Source organism: Hemiscyllium ocellatum, chromosome 24 (genome assembly GCF_020745735.1).
Source record: "Hemiscyllium ocellatum isolate sHemOce1 chromosome 24, sHemOce1.pat.X.cur, whole genome shotgun sequence".
NCBI lineage: Eukaryota > Metazoa > Chordata > Chondrichthyes > Orectolobiformes > Hemiscylliidae > Hemiscyllium > Hemiscyllium ocellatum.
Window position 1 is genome coordinate 3,250,640 of NC_083424.1, and position 22,359 is coordinate 3,272,998.

Genomic DNA, 22,359 nt, shown 5'->3' on the forward strand with positions numbered 1-22,359 from the left:
CAGCCAATTAGGGCACAGAAAGATTCCACAAACAGCCAAGGGATCATGATCAGACAATGTGCTTCTTTTCAATGATGTTCGTCAATGGACAAATGTTGGCTCAGGATACCAGGCAAAACTTCCTTACCCTTCTTTGAAATAATGACCATGGGATTATTGTAGAGATTTAGGAGTTTAAAATGAGACCCTCATCAGTAATGAAGACAGTAACAAAGATAGAATCTGTTGGCATTTGGTATCTTGGATTTAAAAGTGTATTTTCTCTCTCTCTTGTTTTGACCAGCTGGCGCAGGTACACCAGGTGGTGCTCTCTGCTATCACATATGTCGGCTGTTCCCTCTCCATTGTTTGCCTGATGGTCACTCTCATCATATTTGCTGTTCTCTCGTGAGTACCAATAATACTGTCCTCACTTTCCCGCATCGACACACCATCGGGGTGGTGGAGTGGTGGGTCTGGGACAATAAACAGGTTAATTGTGTGTGTGTGTGTGTGTGTGTGTGTGTGTGTGTGTGTGTGTGTGTGTGTGTGTGTGTGTGTGTGTGTGTGCCCGAGTGTGAGAATGTGCATGAGAGAGACAGTATGAGCTTGTGAGGAAAATGTAAATTCAGATGCCGTTTAATTCATTGTTTTTAAACAAAGCCATGAATCCACCTTCTCTCGCATACAGCTCTCTCTCTCACACACACACACTCATTCACCTGAACTGACACATGCATGTATCCTCTCTTTCACTCTCACACAGATGCATACACACACTGTCTCACACGCACACATTCTCTCTCAGACACAAACACTCAGATACACACACACACACACACACACACACACTGTCTTTCTCTCTCTCTCTGACACACACACACGCTGTCTTTCTCTCTCTCTCTCTCAGACACACACACACTCATACATCATCTCTCACTCACAATCACTCACATGCGGTCACACATACCCTCTCTCTCTCTCTTTCCCTCTCTCTCTCACTCACATTCACTCACTGTCTTGCCCATATGCAGAGTTGTGCATGAATTTTCTCTCATATGCTCGTACTGTGTCTCTCATGCACACTCATTCTCTCTGTCTCTGTCTCTCTCTCTCTCTTTCTCGCTCTCTCACACACATGCACCCTCCCACACACTTTGACACGTACTGAAAATGTGACTGGTCCCCAGGCGAGGGTTCCTAATTCATTATGATCCTGGGTAAGGAAGGAGGAACTGGCTCATGTTCCTTGTTCAACCTTGAACACTACAACTGTGTTCAGGTCAAACCTTTCCAGTGGATCCCTTTGCCCTCTATTTATGTTTTGAAAGGAGCCAATTAAACCAAGCTTTCTTGAGTTGAAGAGAAAATAAGTTTATTCATTGTGAAAACACTGAAAAATAAAAACACAACACACAGATTAGAAATGAGAAATTAGTAAATCATGTTTTTTTTTATTGTGGCTTTCCAGCAATCAGAGAAAGAGAGAAGAGAGACGGAGCAACATTACATATTTTTTCTTTTCACCTGCAATGCAGGGGTGTCTATTAGATGTTCTCAGCTATATTTGCTCTTTTAACCTTTGTGTTTATAAGGCTGGACCAGTCCAGATTCTGGTCAATGGTAACTCCCAGAATGTTGGGGATTCAGTGATGACGTCACCACTGAGTGTCATGGGGCGATGGTTAGACAGTCTCTTATTGGAGATGGTCATTGCCTGGCTTTTGTTACTTGCCACTTGTCAGCCCAGGTGTGGATATTGTCCAAATCTTGTTGTCACGGTGTTCCTTTTTGGAGAATCTATATCCATACTCTGATCAATAATTATGTATTTGAGATATTTGATCAATTTATTAACCCTTTGTCACTAACCTCTGTCTACCTTTGTTATTGCTCTGTGCTAGAAACTGAATGTTTAATAATGCCTGGGGATTTTTTGAGTTAATTTTATTTTTATTTTCTTGACTAATTTACTGAGTTTCTTCATGGTATTTTAGATTTGCTTTGGTCTGTTATTTTACAATTCTATGGCCTTGTATAAATACTCCTTCTATAACCTGATGAAGGAGCAGCGCTCCGAAAGCTAGTGCTTCCAAATAAACCTGTTTGGACCAAAACCTGGTGGTGTGTGACTTCTGACCTTGTCCACTCCAGTCCAACACCAGTACCTCCACATCATTGATAAAATGCTAGAGATACCATTATTACAAAAGGAATAGTAGGACATTTAGAAAAACGAAATCCCCCAATCAAACTCAACATGGTTTTGTAAAAGAGAAATCATGTTTGACAAATTTGCTTGAGTTCTTTTGGGATATAACGAGCTAAGTTGTTAATATTATTGTTGATAGAATGAATAAAGGGGAAATGGTAGATGTAGTGTGTATTTCTATTTCCAGAAAGCATAGGATAAGGTGCTATGTGAAAGATTATTACTCCAGGTAGGAGCACATGGTATTGGGAGTAACGTGTCAGCATGCATTGAGGATTGGTTAACTCACAGAAGACAGAGGGTTGGGAAGATTGGCCTTTTTCAGGTTGGAAAGCTGTAATTAGCAGAATGCCACAAGGTTCAGTGCTCAGGCCTCAATGATTCACTGTTTACAACAGGGACTCAGAGGTCGGGTAACATATCCAAATACATCAACAATACAAACCTACATGGGTGCGCGTGTTGTGCTGAGAACATATGGAATCTGTAAGGGGATATCAATAGGTTGAGTGATTGGCAGATGGAGTTTAATATGGGAAGGTGGGAAGGTGGGAGGTCATGCATTTTGCTCAGAAAATTCAAAAGGCAGATTATTATTTAAGTGGAGAGAGAGCCTCCAGAACATTGCAGGGCAGAGGGATCTGGGTATCTTTGTGCATGAAAACAAAACAGACAGCTTCAGCAGGTAATTAAGGAGGCAAATGGATTTTAGCCTTGATTACTTTGGGGTTGAAGTTTAAAAACAGGGCAGTCTTGTTACAACTGTACATCTGGAGCACTGTGCATGGTTTTGGTCCCTGTATTTGTGTAAGAATTTACCGGCATTGAAGGCAGTTCACTCGGCTAATCTCTGGGAGGAAGGGGTTGACTTATCAAAGACGGCTAAACAGGTTAGATCTTTATTTGTTGGAAAGAGGGAAGAGTACCAATGGTGTCATCAATATATCAGAGAGAGAGTTGTGGGTGGGGGCCGGAATAGGCTGGAACAAGAAATGTTCCACATACCCCACAGAGTGACAGACATAATGGCCACCCTCTGACCTGCAGGAAATGAGAGGAGTTCGAGGAGAAGTTGTTTGGAGTGAGGGTGAGCTCAGTCAGGTGGAGGAGGCTGGTGGGGTCTGGGGGCAGTTCCCTACTTTGATGTTCTATTGCCTTTTGCAATAAGCAACAACATTTCAATTATAGTTCCCGCCTCTTGCTGTATCCACCGACTAACTGCATGTGATTCATGTAACAGGCCACCCAGATCCCTCTGCAGCTCAGAGCTTTCCAATCTCCCTCCATTTAAATCATTCCCTGCTATTCTGTGCTTCCTGCTAAAGTTGAGCAGTTCTCATTTTCCTGCATTACCTGCTAAAAGATGCACTCTCTATGTCCCTCAGCAGACACCTCATATTCTCTTCACAACTTCCTGTTTGACATGAGTACATGTTTGCTGCCTTGGGATGGAGATCGATGTCGAACTGAGACAGTCCATGGTTGTATGTGCTGAGATTATCTTTGACCCCTGTTGTGTTTGATTGTTCATTCCTGTCCTTGCTGATTGGCAGGTCAGTGAGCACGATCCGTAACCAGCGTTACCATATCCACGCCAACCTCTCGTTTGCTATTCTTGTGGCTCAGATCCTACTTCTGATCAGCTTCCGATTTGTGCCGGGCACGGTAAGTGAGAGAGCATCCAGGGGTGGGGGGTGGGGCGGAAAGCAGGGAGTTCTGTGTGCAGTGGAAGCTTCCGGAAGGGAAAGCCAGTGTGTCAGCATGGCGATTGGTATGCATGGACTCTCCGAGTGTTTGGGTGGTTTGGAGGGAATGTTAGATCACTGGCCACAAACTCCCTGAGTGCAGTCTCTTGTTCCTCTTTGTGAGTTCCTATAGGTTCCTCAGGTGGCACCATAATCTCTCCATTCACAGCCCTGCCTCCTTCCACCTGGCCAACATTGACCTGTCTGTGTCTCTGCTGCCGTTCCTTAACCTGTTTCCTGCTGGCGTGACCTTCTCACCTGAACATTCAGCCGTGCCAATTATCTCTAGACCACAGCTTTCCATCTTCCACCAACCCCATCATAGTTCACTGATATTGGGCCATTTGGAATCACAGGTCTCCCTCTATCTCTCTGTCTCACTGCTACACTCTCCACCTTCCCAATGCTTCTGAAAACTTATCCCATCTATTAACCTTTTGAAAATCTGTGTTCAAAGATTTTTATGTAGCTTCCTGTCAAATGTTACTTAGCAACACTCCTATATGCTGCATTTATTATACTGCATTCACTATAATGCATTCACTGTACCAAAGCTGCTAACTAAATGTGTACAAAGTTAAAAATCCCACAATACCAGGTTATAGTCCAACAGGTTTAATTCGAAGCACACTAGCTTTCGGAGTCTACCACCTGATGAAGGAGCGTCGCTCCGAAAGCTAGTGCTTCCAAATAAACCTGTTGGACTATAACCTGGTGTTGTGGGATTTTTAACTTTGTCCACCCCAGTCCAACACCGGCATCTCCAAATCATCAATAAATGTGAAGCATTGTTGTTGTTCAAGTTTCTGTTGACTTTATTATGGACCAGACTAGACGCCCTCAAAGTAATTTAAGCAGGTAGCCCAGACCCTAACGCTTTCTTATTTTAAAGACAAATGTAACGTGCTGTCTTCCAGATGCAATTTGATTGGTCAGATACTCAATATTAAACAAAACACTATTCGCTGAAAAACTGTAGTTACAATACAACAGAAGAAAGAATTGAATTGAATTTATTGTCACGTGTCCCGAGGTACAGTGAAAAGCTGTGTCTTGTGAGCAATACAGGCAGATCCCAGAGTTATCATCGATAGTAAATAATAGGGAAACAGCAGCAAAAACAAAAACACGGGTGACTGTTAAGGGTTTGTGAGTCCATTCAGTATTCGAACAACAGGAGGGGAGAAACTGTTTTGAAACCAACTGGTGCGTGTGTTCAGGCTTCTGTACCTTCTCCCCGATGGTAGAGGTTGTAGAAAAGCATTGCCAGGGTGGGGTGGATCTTTGAGAATGCTGGCGGCCTTTCCTTGGCAGTGGGCCTGGTAGATGGATTATATCAGTGGGAGGTTGGCCTTTGTGATTGTCCGGGCTGAGTTCCCCACTCTCTGTAATCGTCTCCGATCTTGAATGGTACAGTTGCCATACCAGGTAGTGATACATCCAGACAGAATGCTCTCGATGGTGCACCTATAAAAGTTGGCAAGAGTATTCACCGTCATGCCAAATTTCCTCAGCTGCCTGAGGAAGAAGAGGCGTTGTTGGGCCTAGAATAACTTAATTCTATTGGAAGAATTAACTGAATAAGAGATACAGTACCTGTTAGTAATTAACTGTTCCAATATAATAACATCCCATAAACAATTCCAAAATCAGATTTCCTCACATACAATACCCACATTCGGAAAAGAAGCCCCAGCTTCTGGCTGTAACTGAGAGAGGGATTTAAAATCTGATTGAAGATTTGTAGCTCGGGTATCCGTTGTTGTGGTTCTGCTCGCCGAGCTGGAAGTTTTTGCTGCAAACGTTTCGTTCCCTGGCTAGGGAACATCATCAGTGCTGTTGGAGCCTCGTGTGAAGCGCTGCTTTGATGTTTCTTCCGGTATTTATATTGGTTTGTTCTTGCCGCTTCCGGGTGTCAGTTTCAGCTGCAGTGATTTGTATGTGGGGTCCAGGTCGATGTGTCTGTTGATGGATGTTCTTGCCGTTTCCGGGTGTCAGTTTCAGCTGTAGTGGATTGTATATGGTGTCCAGGTCAATGTGTCTGTTAATGGAGTTTGTGGATGAATGCCATGCTTCTAGGAATTCTCTGGCTGTTCTCTGTCTGGCTTGTCCTATGATAGCGGTGTTTTCCCAGTCAAATTCATGTTCCTGGTTGTCTGAGTGTATGGCTACTAGAGATAGCTGGTCGTGTCGTTTTGTGGCTAGCTGATGTTCATGTATGTGGATTGTTAGCTGTCTTCCTGTTTGTCCTATATAGTGTTTTGTGCAGTCCTTGCATGGTATTTTGTAAACTACGTTAGTTTGGCTCATGCTGGGTATTGGGTCCTTTGTTCTAGTGAGTTGTTGTCTGAGCGTGGATGTTGGCTTGTGTGCTGTTATGAGTCCTAAAAACACAGATATAGAAAAAACACACCGAATCATCAACGCCACACTCACAGGAATCCGAGTCACACGAGAAGAGGAAAAGGATAGCCAACTCCCATTCCTAGACGTGTTAGTAGAGAGAAGACCCAACGGAGAATTCACCACAAGGATACACAGGAAACCAACACACACAGACCAAGTCTTAAACTATGAAAGTAACCACCCCAACACACACAAACGAAGCTGCATCAGGACACTATTCAAAAGGGCCACAACATACTGCAGTACACCAGAACTGCGAAAAGAGGAAGAGGAACATCTATACAGGGTATTCGCCAAAAACGGATACCCACGCAACTTTATCACCAGATGCCTAAGAGATTGACCGAGGAACGAGGACATGCCACAACCAAAAGGACTAGCCACTCTACATACGTCAGGAGCGTCTCAGAACTGACAGCCAGACTACTGCGACCCTTAGGACTCATAACAGCACACAAGCCAACATCCACGCTCAGACAACAACTCACTAGAACAAAGGACCCAATACCCAGCATGAGCCAAACTAACGTAGTTTACAAAATACCATGCAAGGACTGCACAAAACACTATATAGGACAAACAGGAAGACAGCTAACAATCCGCATCCATGAACATCAGCTAGCCACAAAACGACACGACCAGCTATCTCTAGTAGCCATACACTCAGACAACCAGCAACATGAATTTGACTGAGAAAACACCACTATCATAGGACAAGCCAGACAGAGAACAGCCAGAGAATTCCTAGAAGCATGGCATTCATCCACAAACTCCATTAACAGACACATTGACCTGGACACCATATACAAACCACTACAGCTGAAACTAACACCCGGAAACGGCAAGAACATCCATCAACAGACACATCGACCTGGACCCCACATACAAATCACTGCAGCTGAAACTGACACCCGGAAGCGGCAAGAACAAACCAATATAAATACCGGAAGAAACATCAAAGCAGCGCTTCACACGAGGCTCCAACAGCACTGATGATGTTCCCTAGCCAGGGAACGAAACGTTTGCAGCAAAAACTTCCAGCTCGGCGAGCAGAACCACAATATGAGAGAGGGATATCAATAGCTTCTGTTTCTTCAAACCTCCAGCAGCTTCTGCCTTGTTGAGACTCCAACAGCAACTGCTTAAGGTTACATGTAAAATCTAAAAAAAGTACGAGAACCCCTGGTCTGTGAGAGCTGGCTACACCCATCCAGGCTGCTTCAATTGTTCCAACTTTTAAAAACAATCCCAAAGCCACATTACCACACACAGCTTGGGTATCTCTTGTTCAGTCTTTCTCTTAAAAGAGACCAGGACAAAATGCACTTCTTACAGCCATAGCATCGTCACAACATTCACAACATTCACTATTAGAGTCATTGTCATACCCTTCAGTCCAACTCAACCCTCCTGAAGAAGGGCTTATGCCCAAAACGTTGATTCTCCTGCTCCTTGGATGCTGCCTGACCTGCTGCGCTTTTCCAGCAACACATTTTTCGCTCTGATCTCCAGCATCTGCAGTCCTCACTTTCTCCATGCTGATCAGATCTCCTAAATTAGTCCCATTTGCCAGCACCCGGCCCACATCCCACTGAACCCTTCCTAATCATATCCCCATCCAGATGCTTTTTAAATGTTGTATTTGAACCAGCCTCCATCGCTTCCTCTGGCAGCACATTCCATTCACGCACCAATATTATAATTTACCATGTCAACATTTCCTGGTCAGTTTTGGCTATCAAATGTCATGGTGTAGTTGCAATCTCTGGCCAGGAGTTGGTTCCACAGACTGAGTTTCTGAAGTTACTGCCATCTTGTCAAAGTTCTCCTTTGACTGGTCAGAAGATAAATCATTACCCATTTCCCTCTCGTATTCATTAAAGTAGTTTTCAACAAACAAATGGTCAAAGTGACAGAATTTAATTGCTGAACAGCAAATACAACTATTGCCTTTTTAATACAGAGCATCTTCTACCCCCACACTGGGCAGGAGGTTCATGTTGCTGATATCATTCATATGTGCCCCTTCCTGCTCACTCCCCCTCACTGTCCCACTTGCCCACCCTCCTGCTCCTCATTCCTCTTGCCCCTCACCACTCCCACACCCTCTTGCCTCTCATTCCTCCTTCCTCCCTCACCTTCCTGCCCCAGTCTCTGTTTGACTTGGAGAGTGGGTCACAAGTGAGGTGTGGGTGAGGCAGAGAGTGCTCCTTGTGGGATCGACTCCAGTGTCTCAAAGAATTTTCACCGGTTATACATCTGGGAGATTTAATGATGAAATCACGGAGAAGAATCTTTGGAAGTCCCACCGCAGTGGGGTATGACCTGGGAGAGGAGGTTCCCTCTCAAACTTGGGGCAGATGGTCCACTGACCGAGACGGTGTTTGCACAGAGCTCCATGCAGCCTCACTGTTAGGGACGGTTCTGTGACAGTGTGTGTGCTGAATGTATCCTTACAGTTCCATTGCTGGCAAATGCAGCATTTACGATCATCCCCGCAGGAATTTCTCACAGGGAGCAGAGTAGGTCATGCTTGTCTTTCCAAGGCCAGTGATAATTTCTGATTGGTTAGTTGCAGGTTCTCAATTCCTCACCCTGACCCAGAGCAAGGTCAGCAGAAACAGCAGCAAGGAGTTGGCTTTATCCCAGTCCACCCTTTGACTTCTCACATCTACAAGTTCCACTCTGAGCCATTCCCCATCCTGACTTGGAAAAATCTCATCTTCCTTCAGTGTCGCTGGCTCACTCTCCTGGAATTCCCTCCCTAAGTGTATTGTGGGTCTACCCACAGCACATGGACTGCAGCGGTTCAAGAAGGCAGCTCACCCCCACCTTCTCAAGGGGCAACTAGGGACGGGCTATAAATGCTTGTCATGAGAGAATAAAAAAACTGAGATATCTAAATAGTGACAGCTGTGCACTTTGCTCCTTACACACTTGTGTGGCGATGTTACCTGATTCTGTTCAGTTCACAGTGTCTATGGGCTCAGAGGTTAGGACCAGCCCCTGTTGATCTGAAGCGCATCACCAGGAATGTGGTGAAGGGTATTGGAGTATTAATCTCTTGTAAATCAGAGCTTGCAAATCCTCGGCCCAGGGTAGAACTTCTGTTGGATATATTCAGGCATTGTGGGTGCGGCTGGCTGGTCAGGCCAGCATTTATTGCCCATCCCTAACTGCCCAGAGGCTTTGGATCTGGAATCACATGTAGGCCAGACCAGGTAAGGATGGCAGTTTCCTTCCCTAAAGGGTATTAGTAACTCAAATGGAGTTTACAACAATTAACAATGGCTACATGGTCATTTTATGGCAGTTTGGTTTTCTGTAACCAGAAATGTTCTTCGGCATTTCTCAAGCATTTCACTTACATTTTCACTTTTTGCCTGAGACAATTTTCTCTCAGGTGGCCATCAGGTATAGGAGCAGAATTAGGCCATTCAACCCATCAAATCTGCTCCACCATTCAATCATGGCTGATATGTTATGTTTCTCAGCCTCATTCTCCTGCCTTCTCCCTGTAACACTTGATTCCCTTTCTAATCAAGAGCCTATCTCAGTCTTAAATACACTCAATGACTTGCCCTCCCCAGCCCTCTGTGGCAGTGAGTCCCACAGATTCCCCACCCTCTGGCTGAAGAAATTCCTGTTCTTCTCCATTGTAAAGTGTCATCCCTTCACTCTGAGACAGTGCCCTCGGGTCCTAGTCTCTCCGACTGTAAGCATCTTCTCCACGTCCACTCTATCCAGGCCTCTCAGTATCTGTAAGGGTCAGACCCCCCTCATTCTTTTCAACCCCATCAAAAACAAACCCAGAGTCCTCAACCGGACATCACATGACAAGCTATTCCTTCCCAGGATCATTCTTGTAACTCTCCTCAGGATCCCCTCCAAGACCTGCACATACAGGGCCCAAAACAGCTCATAGGGTCAGATCAGAGCCTCATACAGCCTCAGCAGCCCAGCTCTGCTCTTGTATATTCTAGCCCTCCTGAAATGAATGCTGACATTACATTTACGTTCCTAACTGCCAACTGAACCTGCATGTTAACCTGAAGAGAATCCTGAACTCGGACTCCCGCGTTCCTGTGTGCTTCAGATTCAGAAAATTTTCCCCATTTAGAAAATAGTCAAAAGTTACATGACACCAGGTTATAGCCCAATAGGATAGTTTGAAATCACAAGCTTTCAGAGCGCGACCACATCATCAGGTGAAGGGGAGGGAAGTGCACAGGCACAGAATATCCAGGCAGACAGGTAATAGCAAGGTAATTCCAGGTAATTAACAGTGTCAATAGGTAGGTACAAATGGTGTGAGTGGAGGGTCAGATAATAAGTCTCTGCAGGTGATCAAAAGTGTCAGATAGTGTGAGTAAAGTGTCAGTAGCTGAATACCAAGTGAAGGAGTGACCTATATTCTGATTAAATGAGGCAGAGAGATCACTATAACAATATTAAAAAGAAGGTGTTGCTGGAGACAAACCAAATGACTGAAATGATGTGATAGGCGTAAGAGTCACAAGCCGAGGGTCAAACCAAAGTAATCCCAGACTGAACATAGAACATTCCAGCACAGTACAGGCCCTTCAGCCCTCGATGTTGCACCAACCTGTGAAACCAATCTGAAGCCCATTCATCCTACACTATCCCATTCTCATCCATATGCCTGTCCAATGACCAATTAAATGCTCTTAATGTTGGAGAGTCTACTACTGTTGCTGGCAGTGTGTTCCACACCCCTACTACTCTGAGTAAAGAAACTACCTCTGATATCTGTCCAATATCTATCAATCCTCAATTTAGAGTTATGTCCCCTCATGCTAGCCATCACCATCTGAGGAGAAAGGCCCTCATTGTCCACCCTATCTAACCCTTTGATTATCTTAAATGTCTCCATTAAGTCACCCCTCAACCTTCCTCTCTCCAAAGAAAACAGCCTCAAGTCCCTCAGCCTTTCCTCATAAGACCCTCCCTTCATACCAGGCAACATCCGAGTAAATCTCCTCTGAACACTTTCCAAAGCTTCCACATCCTTCCTATAATGCGGTGACCAGAACTGTACACAATACTCCAAGTGCGGCCACACCAGAGTTTTGTACAGCTGCAGCATGACCTTGTAGCTCTGAAACTCAATCCCTCTACCAATAAAAGCTAATATACCATAAGGTAGAGAGATCATAACAATTAATGAAGGTGATGGTGTCAAAACAGGAAGTGAGGAAGATTTTACAGGTACAGAACAGTGAGGTGGGGTCATATGTTGCATGACATGAACCCAAGGTCACGGTTGATGGTTGCACCTTTGCAATTCACTGTCTATACAATGATTTGGATGAGGGAATCGAGTATTATATTTGTAAAGTAATTGAAGAACTCAAGGCTGTGTGGAAGTGGGAGTGAGAGTGGCGAGGGGGATGTCAAAACCATTCACGGCAATTTAGACACGAGCTGTTCATAGGCAAATCACATATGATGTGATCCACATCAATCGGAATTGCAGAAAGGCAGAGTATTGTTTAAATGGTGATAGACTGGGGAAGGTTGATGCACACAGGGAGTTGGCTGTCTATGTACAGTGCTCACTGAAAGCAGGAGTCTGTACAGCAAACAGCGAGGATGGGAAATGATGTGTTGGCCTCCATTGTAACAGAGTTTGAGGACAGGAGCAGTGTGTTCTGCAACTGTACAGGGCCTTGGTGAGACCATACCTGGAATACTGGGGACAGATCTGGCCTCCTTCATTACCATGGAGGGAGAGTAGGGAAGGTCCATCAGGCTGGTTCCTGGGGAGGCTGGTTTGTCATCTGAGTAGAGCCTGGGTTGACCGAACCTGTACTCACTGGAGTGTAGAAGAACGAGAGGGATCTCATGAAAATGTGGAAAATGCATACCGGGCCAGATAGACGGGAGCAGGGAGAATGTCTGGGGTGGGGGGTGGGGTGGGGGAGGGGTGGGGGGTGGGATGGGGGGGAGGTTCCAGATCAAGGACCCACAGTCTCAGGATACAGAATTGATCATTTCAGACTCAGAGGGTGGTGGCCCTGGGGAATTCTCTACCACATTACGCTCCAGACACTCAGGCACTGAATATATTCAAGAAAGATATTGATAAGAGTTCCTGAGGCTACAGGCATTGAGATGTATGGGGGGTTGGAGGACAGTGGAGTCTGGTGTTGGAGATAAAGGATCAACAACAATCATGTTGAATGGCAGACCCCTCTCAACAGGCTGAGTGGCCAATTGCAGTGTTCTGTGTTTCTGAGACAGTAGACAGGGTCTCAGCTTGATGTTGCATTTGAAAGATGACATCTGTGACAGGGCAGCACCCCTGCAGTACTGCACCAGGAGGGTCAGCCTGAGCCATGAGCCTGTTACTGGAGGGAGGCTTGAACCTCTGACCCTCCGACTCAGAGGTGAGAGTGCAATCCTCTCTACCACAACAGAGACCTCAGAATCAGTTAACGAGAACAGGATCAATTCCACACTTCCAATTCACAAATAGTTTTGCTAAATGTTGAGGACATTGATCTTTTAGCCTTAATACAGCCTGCTTACCCACATATCATGAGGCTGCCATGTTACTGAATCCATACCAGAGATATTCCAGAGTTAACAGCGGAGGAATATCATGTGTGTTAACTTCATGAGCAATTGCAATTCTTTTATCAGAATCTTTGTATTTCTGGCAATGGAACAAACCGATTCTCATTTCCTGGATCATTGACTTGGTGTCATCACTTCTGAAGAATGCAGGAAAAATAAACTGTCTGATTGAACAAAGTGAAAGAGGAATCATCTAATGGCCTTCCCTGGGGAATGGCGTCGTGCTGAATGATTGACTTATCGCCGTCTTGTTTCATAGCCTCAATGATTACCCGTCTTGTGAGAATGGTTGAGACAAGTCATTATGGACCTGTCAGTTTATCCCCTGGATCAGAAAAGCTGTCATTAAGCAGCTGACTGGGATCATTGGAACATGAGAAAATCATTCAGACCACTTCACACCTGATCCATGATTCCATTTGATCTTCTGTGAACCCAGTTCTGTAACTGTTTCCACCATCTCTCAACCGAACATGAGCAATCTTACCTTTGGTATTTACCCCCAAGTGGACCCCCCCCAAGTCTGAACAGTCTTTTGGTGGATGGGATGGGAGAATAGAAAGATCCAGAACTCCCCCCTCCCCTCCCCCAGTGTCATTGTGGATTGGTCGGCCGTGGTGTTCTGAATTCCCATCCCCAGCCCACCAGAGGAAACAGCTTCTCTTGATTGACACTGTCAGCCCTTTAATGTGTTGACCACCTCCCTCTTCTGTACTTGAGCAAATGAGCAGAGCCAATCCGTCTGCCCATCTGCAGTGACCCTGTTGAATTGTTTTGACACTCTCCCTAGAGTGATCCATCAGAACGGGAACAGAGTGATACTCTTTGAGAGCTCTTTGTCGATGGGGACCAGGATGATGCTGACTGCTGGACACAATGTACATCCATATTTCTTCATGAATTTGATAAAGGCTGACCTTACCTGATGAATAGTACATACGAGAATGTGACTGTGAGGGCTGACTCTGATTTCAGACAGTATCTAACTGAGGCTCCCCCTCACTACTACACTGAGCCTGTCCACTCGGGGGTTGGAGGTGAACCTATCCAGAGACCAGAGAGTGACCCACTGAGGGACGGTACACATCTTAAGCCAGAGAATTGAATTAGCCTGGAGATGTAGTAATGGTTATTGCAGTGGCAGACAAGTTAGGGGAATCTTTAAAGATGTTGAGAAGGCAGGGTAGCTGATGGTTTAGACACAGGTTTATTGACTGGGATGTTTGTGCAGGCTGGTACCTTACAAAGAATATTAGTCATGCTTTAGTGGATGAAGAAAGAGACACCTGAAAATAATGATGACCGCTCCCTCTAGTTACCCCAGCAGTGTGAATGTGAAAGTAAAGCTCACGGCTGAGTTAGGAGGATTGAATAAAACCCACTATTGTCTGCTGAAGTCCTATTGTTACCTCTGTACATGGTGAAGTAAAATAAAGATTTGCAGCAGCAAAGCTGAATGATATTTAAGTATATCTAAGATATCTATTTAAAGATTAAGGGAACAGTGTTCGGATTGTTTGATCATGAAGTAAAGAAAAAGAAATAGTTGGAGACAGTCAGCAGCTGGGGACAGCCTCTGCAGAGAACAGAGTTAGCATTTCAAATCCTGCATGTGACCCTTCTGTGGAAATCAAGTTGGATTTTTTAATGACAGAGAAATTGATCCTTAGCCCATTCTGCCGATTTAGCTCTTTGAGAAAGCAATCAAAAACTTATCGCATTTTCCCTGCTGTCCACACGGCCATGGAAATGCATCTCCTTTCAGATATTTACCCACTTGATTTAATTAAGGATTTCCGACTCAATCCCAGCACCAAAGTACACAGTCCTCAGAAACAAAAACAGACAATGCTGGAAAAGCTCAGTAGCTCTTGCAGCATCTGTGGAGAGAAATCAGTGTTCACGTTTCAGGTCGAGTCACCCTTCCCCTGAAGGTTCCTGAGAAGTATCACAGTTTTCAATAACTTTCTATGTAAAAGATATTTATCTTTCCCAACCCCTCCCCACAGCAGGTTTGAATTGACAACCTATTTTCACTCACTCTCCAACTGAAGAAGCTAACCTTTTGCTGTTCACTCTTTCAAAGCCCTTAATCATTCCAAAAACAACTTAAATTTCAACTTTACCTTTTCTGATCCAGTAGAAATAGTTCCAGTGTTCTGCATTTTCTGTCATCACTATTGTTGCCTGTCTGTGGGAACATGTCAGTGAATTTACAATGGGCTGGGGGGAGCAGGAGGAGGCCATTTGGCCCTTCCAGCCTGCTCCACCATTCAATAGGATCATGGCTGATCATCCAACTGAGTCCCCTGTTCCCACTTCCTCCCTATACCCTTAGATCCCTTTAGCCCTTAGAACGATATATAACTCAAAAACATTCAATGTCTGGGCCTCAATCACTTTCTTTGGCAGAGAATCCCACAGGCCCCCCACTCTCTGTGTGAAATGGCCAACCCTGTATCCTTAGACTGTGACCCCCTAGTTCTGGACCCCCCAGTCATTGGGAACATCCTCCCAGTGTTCAATCCAATTGTATACATTTCTATAAGGTCTCTGTGATTCTTCGAAGGAGTGTCTTGTCCAAACCTAACATTTTTAAGATTCAATATGCTTTTACATGGTTCCCCCACCTCCACTTCAGTTTCTGAGAATTCAGTGTTGGAACCTCCATGTCCTTCTATGGTTTACACCTTCTCTATGGGGGAAGTGATGGCCAAGTGGGATTGTTGTAGTATTGTTCATCCAGAGCCTGGGTTAATGCTCTGGGGACCCAGGTTCGAATCCCACTGCAGCAGATGGTGGAATTAAGAGTCTAATGATGACCATGAACCATTGCAGATTGTCAGAATCTTTAGGGAAGGAAATCTGCCATCCTTACCAGGTCTGGCCTACATGTCCCTCCTGACTCTCAGCAGCGTGGTTGACTCTTAACTGCCCCCTGGGGGAAGTAACTGCTGCCCAGCCAGCGACAGCCCTCGTCTGTGAATGAATAAAAAAGAAACACTTCAGTCTCTTCCCTCAGATGGAAAAGACAACAGTAAGTCTGGCACTATCGACCCTGCAGGGCCCTCCTCACTACCATCTGGGAGCTAGTGCCAACACTGGGAGAGCTGTCTCACAGACTGGGCAAGCACAGCCTGACATTGTCACACTGAGAGAATCCTACCGTACAGACAATCTCCCAGAGCCCACCATCCCCATCCCTGGATGTGTCCTGTCCCACCAGCAGGACAGACCCAGCAGTGGGATACAGTTGGGAGGGAATTGCTCTGGGAGTCCCCAACATTGGCTCTGGACCCCATGAAGTCTCCTGGCTTCAGGTTAAACATGGACAAGGAAACCTCCTGCTGATTACCAGGTACCAAGCTCCCTCGGCTGATGAATCAGGACTCCCCCATGTTGAACAACACTTGGAGGAAGCACTGAGGGTGGACAGGGCACAGAATGTATCTGGCTGGGGGATTTCACTGTCCACCACCAAGAGTGGCTGGGCAGCAGCATTACTGATCGAGCTGGTCGGGTCCTAAAGGACAGAGCTGCTGGACTGGGTCTGGGGCAGGTGGGGAGGGAACCAACAAGAGGGAACAACATTCCTGACCTCATCCTCACCAATCTGCCAGCTGCAGATGTATCTGTCCATGACAGTATCGGTAAGGGTGACCAACACACAGTCCTTGTGGAGACAAAGTCCCACCTTCACATTGAGAATGCCCTCCATCGTGTTGTGTGACACCATCACTGTGCTCAATGGGACAGACTTCAAACCAATCGAGCAATGGACTGGGCATCCATGAGGCACTGTGGGCCATCAACAGCAGCAGAACTGTACTCCAGCACAATCTGTAACCTCATGGCCCAGCGTATCCCCCACTCACCCATTCCCATCAAGCCAGGGGATCAACCCTGGTTTAATGGAGAGAGCGGGGAGGGAGCATGCCAGGATCAGCACCAGGCAGCCCTGAAGGTGAGGTGCCAACCCGGTGAAGATACCAAACAGGACTATTTACTTGTCAATCAGCATAAGGAGTCAGTGATAGGCAGAGCTGAGTGATCCCACAACCAACCGATCAGATCTAAGCTCTGCGGTCCTGCCACATCCGATCGTGAATGGTGGGGGACAATTAAACAACTCATTGAAGGAGGAGGCTCCACAAATATCCCCCTCCTCAATGACGGAGGGGCCCAGCACATCAGTGTAAAAGGTAAGGCTGAAGCTTTCACAGCAATCTTCAGCCAGAAGTGCCGAGTGGGTGACCCATCTCGGTCTCCTCCATTGGTCCCCAGCATCACAGATACCAGGCTCCAGCCGATTCGATTCACTCCACGTGATATCAAGAAATGGTTGGAGACACTGGATACTGCAAAGGCTACGGGCCCTGACAACATTCCGGCAATTGTACTGGAGACTTGTGTTCCAGAACTTGCTGCTCCCCTGGCCAAGCTGTTCCTGGACAGGTACAACACTGGCATCTACCCGACAATGTGGAAAATTGCCCTGTACATATGTCCTAAACGTAGAAACAAGACAAATCCAACCCGGCCAATCCCTGCCCCATCAGTCTACTCTCGATCATCAGTAAAGTGATGGAAGGGGTCAGTGACAGGGCTACCAAGCAGCACCCTCTCAGCAATAACCTGTTCAGTGACGCCCAGTTTGGGTTCCCCCAGGATCACTCAGCTCCTGACCTCATTCCAGCCTTGGGTCAAACATGGACAAAAGGGACAGCCCTTAACATCAAGGCTGCAATCGACCGAGTGTGGCATCAAGGAGCCCCCAGCAAAACTGCAATCAATGGGTATCAGGGACAAACTCTCTGCTGGTTGGAATCATACATGGCACATAGGAAGGTGGTTGTGGTTTTGGAAGTCAGTCATCTCAACTCCAGGACATCTCTGCAGGAGTTCCTCAGGGGAGTGTCCTAGGGCCAACCGTCTTCAGCTGCTTCATCAATGACCGTCCCTCCATCAGAAGGTCAGAGCTGGGGATGGTCACCGATGATTGCACACTGTTCAGCACCATTCGCCACTCCTCAGATACTGAAGCTGTCCATGTTCAAGTGCAACACCATCTGGACAATATGGGCTGACGTGGCAATTTGTGCCACACAAATACCGGGCAATGACCATCACAAAAAAGAGACAATCTAATCACACCCTGATATTCAGTGATGTCCCCCACTATCAAATCATTGGTGGTGATCATTAAAATGTACAGATTAGACGTGTTTAAGAAGCCGTAAGTTTAAGATAACTGACCACCTCTGGAGTTTCAAAGGGTCAGAGGGACCTTATTTGAAACATCCAAGATCCTGGAGGAAGGTGGTTGGGTGGCTGTGGAAAGGAAGGTTCCTCTTGGGGACAAATCCAGAACATTCCCTGTTTCACAATAAGGGGTTTACAGGTTCAAACGGAGAACATTTTATTCTCTCAGAGGGCTGCGAGTGTTTGGAATTCCCCTCCACAAAAGACAGTGGGTGCAAAATCCTTAAATATTTTGAAGGCGGAGGGAGATGGATTCTGGATGACCAAGGGGTCGGAAGATTATCAAGGAATGTGGAGCTGAGGGTGCAATCTTATTGAATGGCAGAACAGGCTGGAAGGGCTGAGTGGCCTCCTCTTGTTCCTTGTTTGTAAGAAGTGAAATGTGGAATAATAAAAGGGTAGAGCGATAGGATGAGATGAAGAGTAGGCGAAAGTGAGGACTGCAAATGCTGGAGATTAGAGTCGAGAGGGTGGTGCTGGAAAGGTACAGGCAGCATCCGAGGAGCAGGAAAATTCACGTTTCAGGCAAAAGCTTTTCATCAAGAAGCCGTAAGTTTTCTGATGAAGTGTTTTTGCCGGAAACACCGACTCTCCTGCTCCTCGGATGCTGCCTGACCTGCTGTGCTTTTCCAGCACCACCCTCTCGACTGAGATGAAGAGTAATTTGAGTTGGGTTAAAAATCACACAACACCAGGTTATAGTCCAACAGGTTTACTTGGAAGCACACTAGCTTTCGGAGTGACGCTCCTTCATCAGGTGGTAGACTCCGAAAGCTAGTGTGCTTCCAATTAAACCTGTTGGACTATAACCTGGCGTTGTGTGGTTTTTAACTTTGTACACCCCAGTCCAACACCGGCAACTCCAAATCTTGAGTTGGGTTGGTATGGTGGGTTTCTGAGCTGGACATTTTATATCCAGGTATATACCTAGATAAGTGCATACAGTTATAAGCTTTTGAATGAATGTACCATTCATAGGACATTGAACAGTACATTCCTGATGAAGGGCTTATGCTCGAAACGTCGAATTCTCTATTCCTGAGATGCTGCCTGGCCTGCTGTGCTTTGACCAGCAACACATTTGCAGCTGTGATCTCCAGCATCTGCAGACCTCATTTTTTAATTGAACAGTACAGCACAGTACAGGCCCTTCGGCCCTCGATGTTGCGTCAACCTTTTATCTGACTCTAAGACTAAGTACAATGAAGGGTATATAAGTAGCTATCATCTGCCGATCCAAGAGTCACTTAATGTTCCTAATGTCTCTGCCAGTACCACCACTCTCTGTAAATAACCTCCCCTAAACCTTTCTCCAATCACCTTAAAATCACACCCCCTCGTGATAACTATTCTGGCCCTGGGAAATCGTTTACAGGTTATAGTTCAAGGTGGGATATGCAATTCATTCTTATATAATTCATCCACTCTGCCTGCTGTTATTAGTCACTGCTAAAGGTGGAAGTTATTGCAGGATCATTCCTGGCAATAAATGGCTATGATTTTTCAGATAATCAATTAAATTTTGGAACATATCATACAATCATCAAATCCCTCTAGTGTGGAAGCAGGTCTGACAGCACATCAAATCCACTCTGATCCATCCTCCAAAGAGTATCCCACCCCTCCATACTCAAAATCCTGCATTTCACATCCACCTTCCAAATCCTTGAACACCACGGACAATTTCCCATGGCCAATCCATCTAACCTACACCTCTTTGGATTGTGGGAAGAAACCAGAGCACCGAGAGGAAACCTACACTGAGAATGTGCAAACTTCACACAGACAATGTGAAGTTGAACCCAGGTTCCTAACAATGTGAGGCAGCACTGAGTCACTGTGCTGTCCAGAAAGAGAAGGGGAGGGTGGGGGGCGATAAAAGGAGAGAGGCTCATTATAAGATTGGTCAAATGCAGCTGAGCAAGGACCTTCTCTCACTTTCAATTGGACTGAAAATGAACAGCGTTCTAATTGCCTGAAAAGTGAGACAGTTTAAGGAGGAGTAGGAATAATTAGTGAGTATGGTGTTTTAATTGGCCATGTCAAATTAGCAGCAAACCTAGAAAGAAGCATTTTTGCTGAGATTCATATTAAATGAACTCATTTTCAAGCACTTCATATAATCCCCTGGAACTCAGTCAGAATAATTTGAGCTGAGGTTTATGCAAGGGAGGAGCAGAGCCAGCAGAGTGTAGAATGTACTAAAGTCAACTAAAGATGTGCAAATGTTGACAAAGGGGCTCCTGTGCGATCAGACTGAGTCGCAGAATTTCCATTGTTTGTATCAGAGGGAAATTTAATCATTGAGTCATTAACAGAAATTATTGCCAGAAGGTCTCTGTAATTTCAGTCAAATGATTGACCATTGTTTAAGTTGCTGCTAATTAGATTTAATAGGCGTATGATCTTCACAATGGGTGAAACAGTCTGATCAATCCAGACGTCCTTTTTGGAAACGTTATAAAATATGCTACACTTTATGGGTGAGAGCACTGAAATCCAGTCAATATCATTCACTGATGTTGATTTACTGCTGCTTTTATAATTTTATTAAAAACAAAACAATTCTGTCCATTTGTATAATACCTCTGTTCTGAGCAGTGCCCAGATAACGTAGTTTTTTTTGGAGACTGGTCAACTTTTCCAAACTGCAGGCAGCCTGAGCAAGATAAGCTCCTGGAACACCACTCCGAGAACGATCTGTTTATATTCATATTGGCTTGTTCTGAACCATACAACCCTCGCCATTATTTTCTTCATAGGGATTTGACAAAGTGGCAGATAAAGGTTATTGTGTAAAATAGGAGCATTCGGGGCCAGGGGCGGCAGGGATAGGAGATTGCACTGCTGTCAACATAACCGAGAGGATGCAACAATGGGTCCTTTTCAGATTGTCAGGATGTGATGAGTGGGGTCTTGTAGAGATCCCCGCTCAGCGTTAGCTTCTTTGCAATGACTTTGAGGAGGGGAGGGAAAATGCAGCAAACATCAAAATAGGTTGAGAGGTATGTGATGACATGGACAAGAGGAGGCTCATCTAGACAGGCTGAGCAAACATTCGCCTGATGGGCACACTACAATTGTTCTGTTTGGAGGGAAGAATAAAAACAAGGCAGAATATAACTTAAATAGAGTGTGTGAGCATGTGTGTGAGTTTGTGTGTGTGTGTGTGTGAGTGCGTGTATGTGTGTGTGTGTGTGAGTGAGTATGTGTGTATGTGTGTGTTAGTGAGTGTGAGTGTGTGTGTGTGAGTGAGTATGTGTGAATGAGTGTGTGTGTGTATATGTGTTTTGTGTGTGTGATAGTGTGTGTGTGTGGGTGAGTGTGAGTGTGTGTGAGTGAGTATGTGAGTGTGAGTGAGTGTGTGTGTGAGTGAGTATGTGAGTGTGTGTGAGTGTGAGTGTGTGAGTGAGTGTGTGTGTGTATGCGTGTGTGTGTGTATGCTTGTGGGTGAGAGTGTTTGTGTATGTGTGAATGTGTGTGAGTATGAGAGTGTGTGTGTGTGAGTGAATGTGTGAGTGTGTGTGTGTATGAGTGAGTGTGTGTGTGAGTGAGTATGTGAGTGTGTGTGTGAGAGTGTGGATGAGAGTGTGAGTGTGTACGTATGTGAGTGAGTGTGCGTGTAAGTGTGTGTTTGTGTATGTGTATGTGTGTGGGTGTGTGAGAGTGTGTATGTGTACGTGTGTGGGAGTGTGAGAGTGTGGATGTGAGTGTGAGTGTGCGTGTGTATATGAGTGTGTATGTGTGTGAGAGTGTGAGTGTGTATGTGAGTGAGCGTGTGTGTTTGTGTGTGTGAGTGATTTGTGAGTGAGTGTGTATATGTGTGTGAGTGAGTGTGTATATATGTGTGAGTGGGTGAGTGAGTATGTGTGTGTAAGTGTGTGTTTGAGTGTGGGTGAATGTGTGTGAGTGAGTGTGTGTGGGAGTGAGTGTATGTGTGTGTGTGGGAGTGAGTGTATGTGTGTGTGTGTGAGTGTATGGGTGTGAGTGTGTGTGAGTGTGTATGTGAGAGTGTGTGTGTGTGAGAGAGTGTGTGTGTGAGTGTGTAGGTGAGAGTGTGTGTGTGAGTATGTGTGTGTGAGTGTGTGCGTGAGTGTGTATGTGAGACTGTGTGTGTGTGAGAGAGTGAGTGTATGTGAGAGTGTGTATGTGTGA

At 45.5% G+C, this 22,359-nt stretch overlaps 1 protein-coding gene across 2 annotated transcripts in view; it reads left to right on the forward strand.

Annotated features, from left to right (window-relative positions):
- Positions 1-22,359, forward strand: part of adgrd1 (adhesion G protein-coupled receptor D1) — a 299,554-nt gene that overhangs the window by 148,004 nt on the left and 129,191 nt on the right. For both annotated transcript variants that reach the window (XM_060843366.1, XM_060843367.1), the window contains 2 exons: positions 284-387; positions 3,745-3,856. In XM_060843366.1, the coding sequence (XP_060699349.1) occupies positions 284-387; positions 3,745-3,856 (216 nt within the window). The remainder of the gene's footprint in view (positions 1-283; positions 388-3,744; positions 3,857-22,359) is intronic.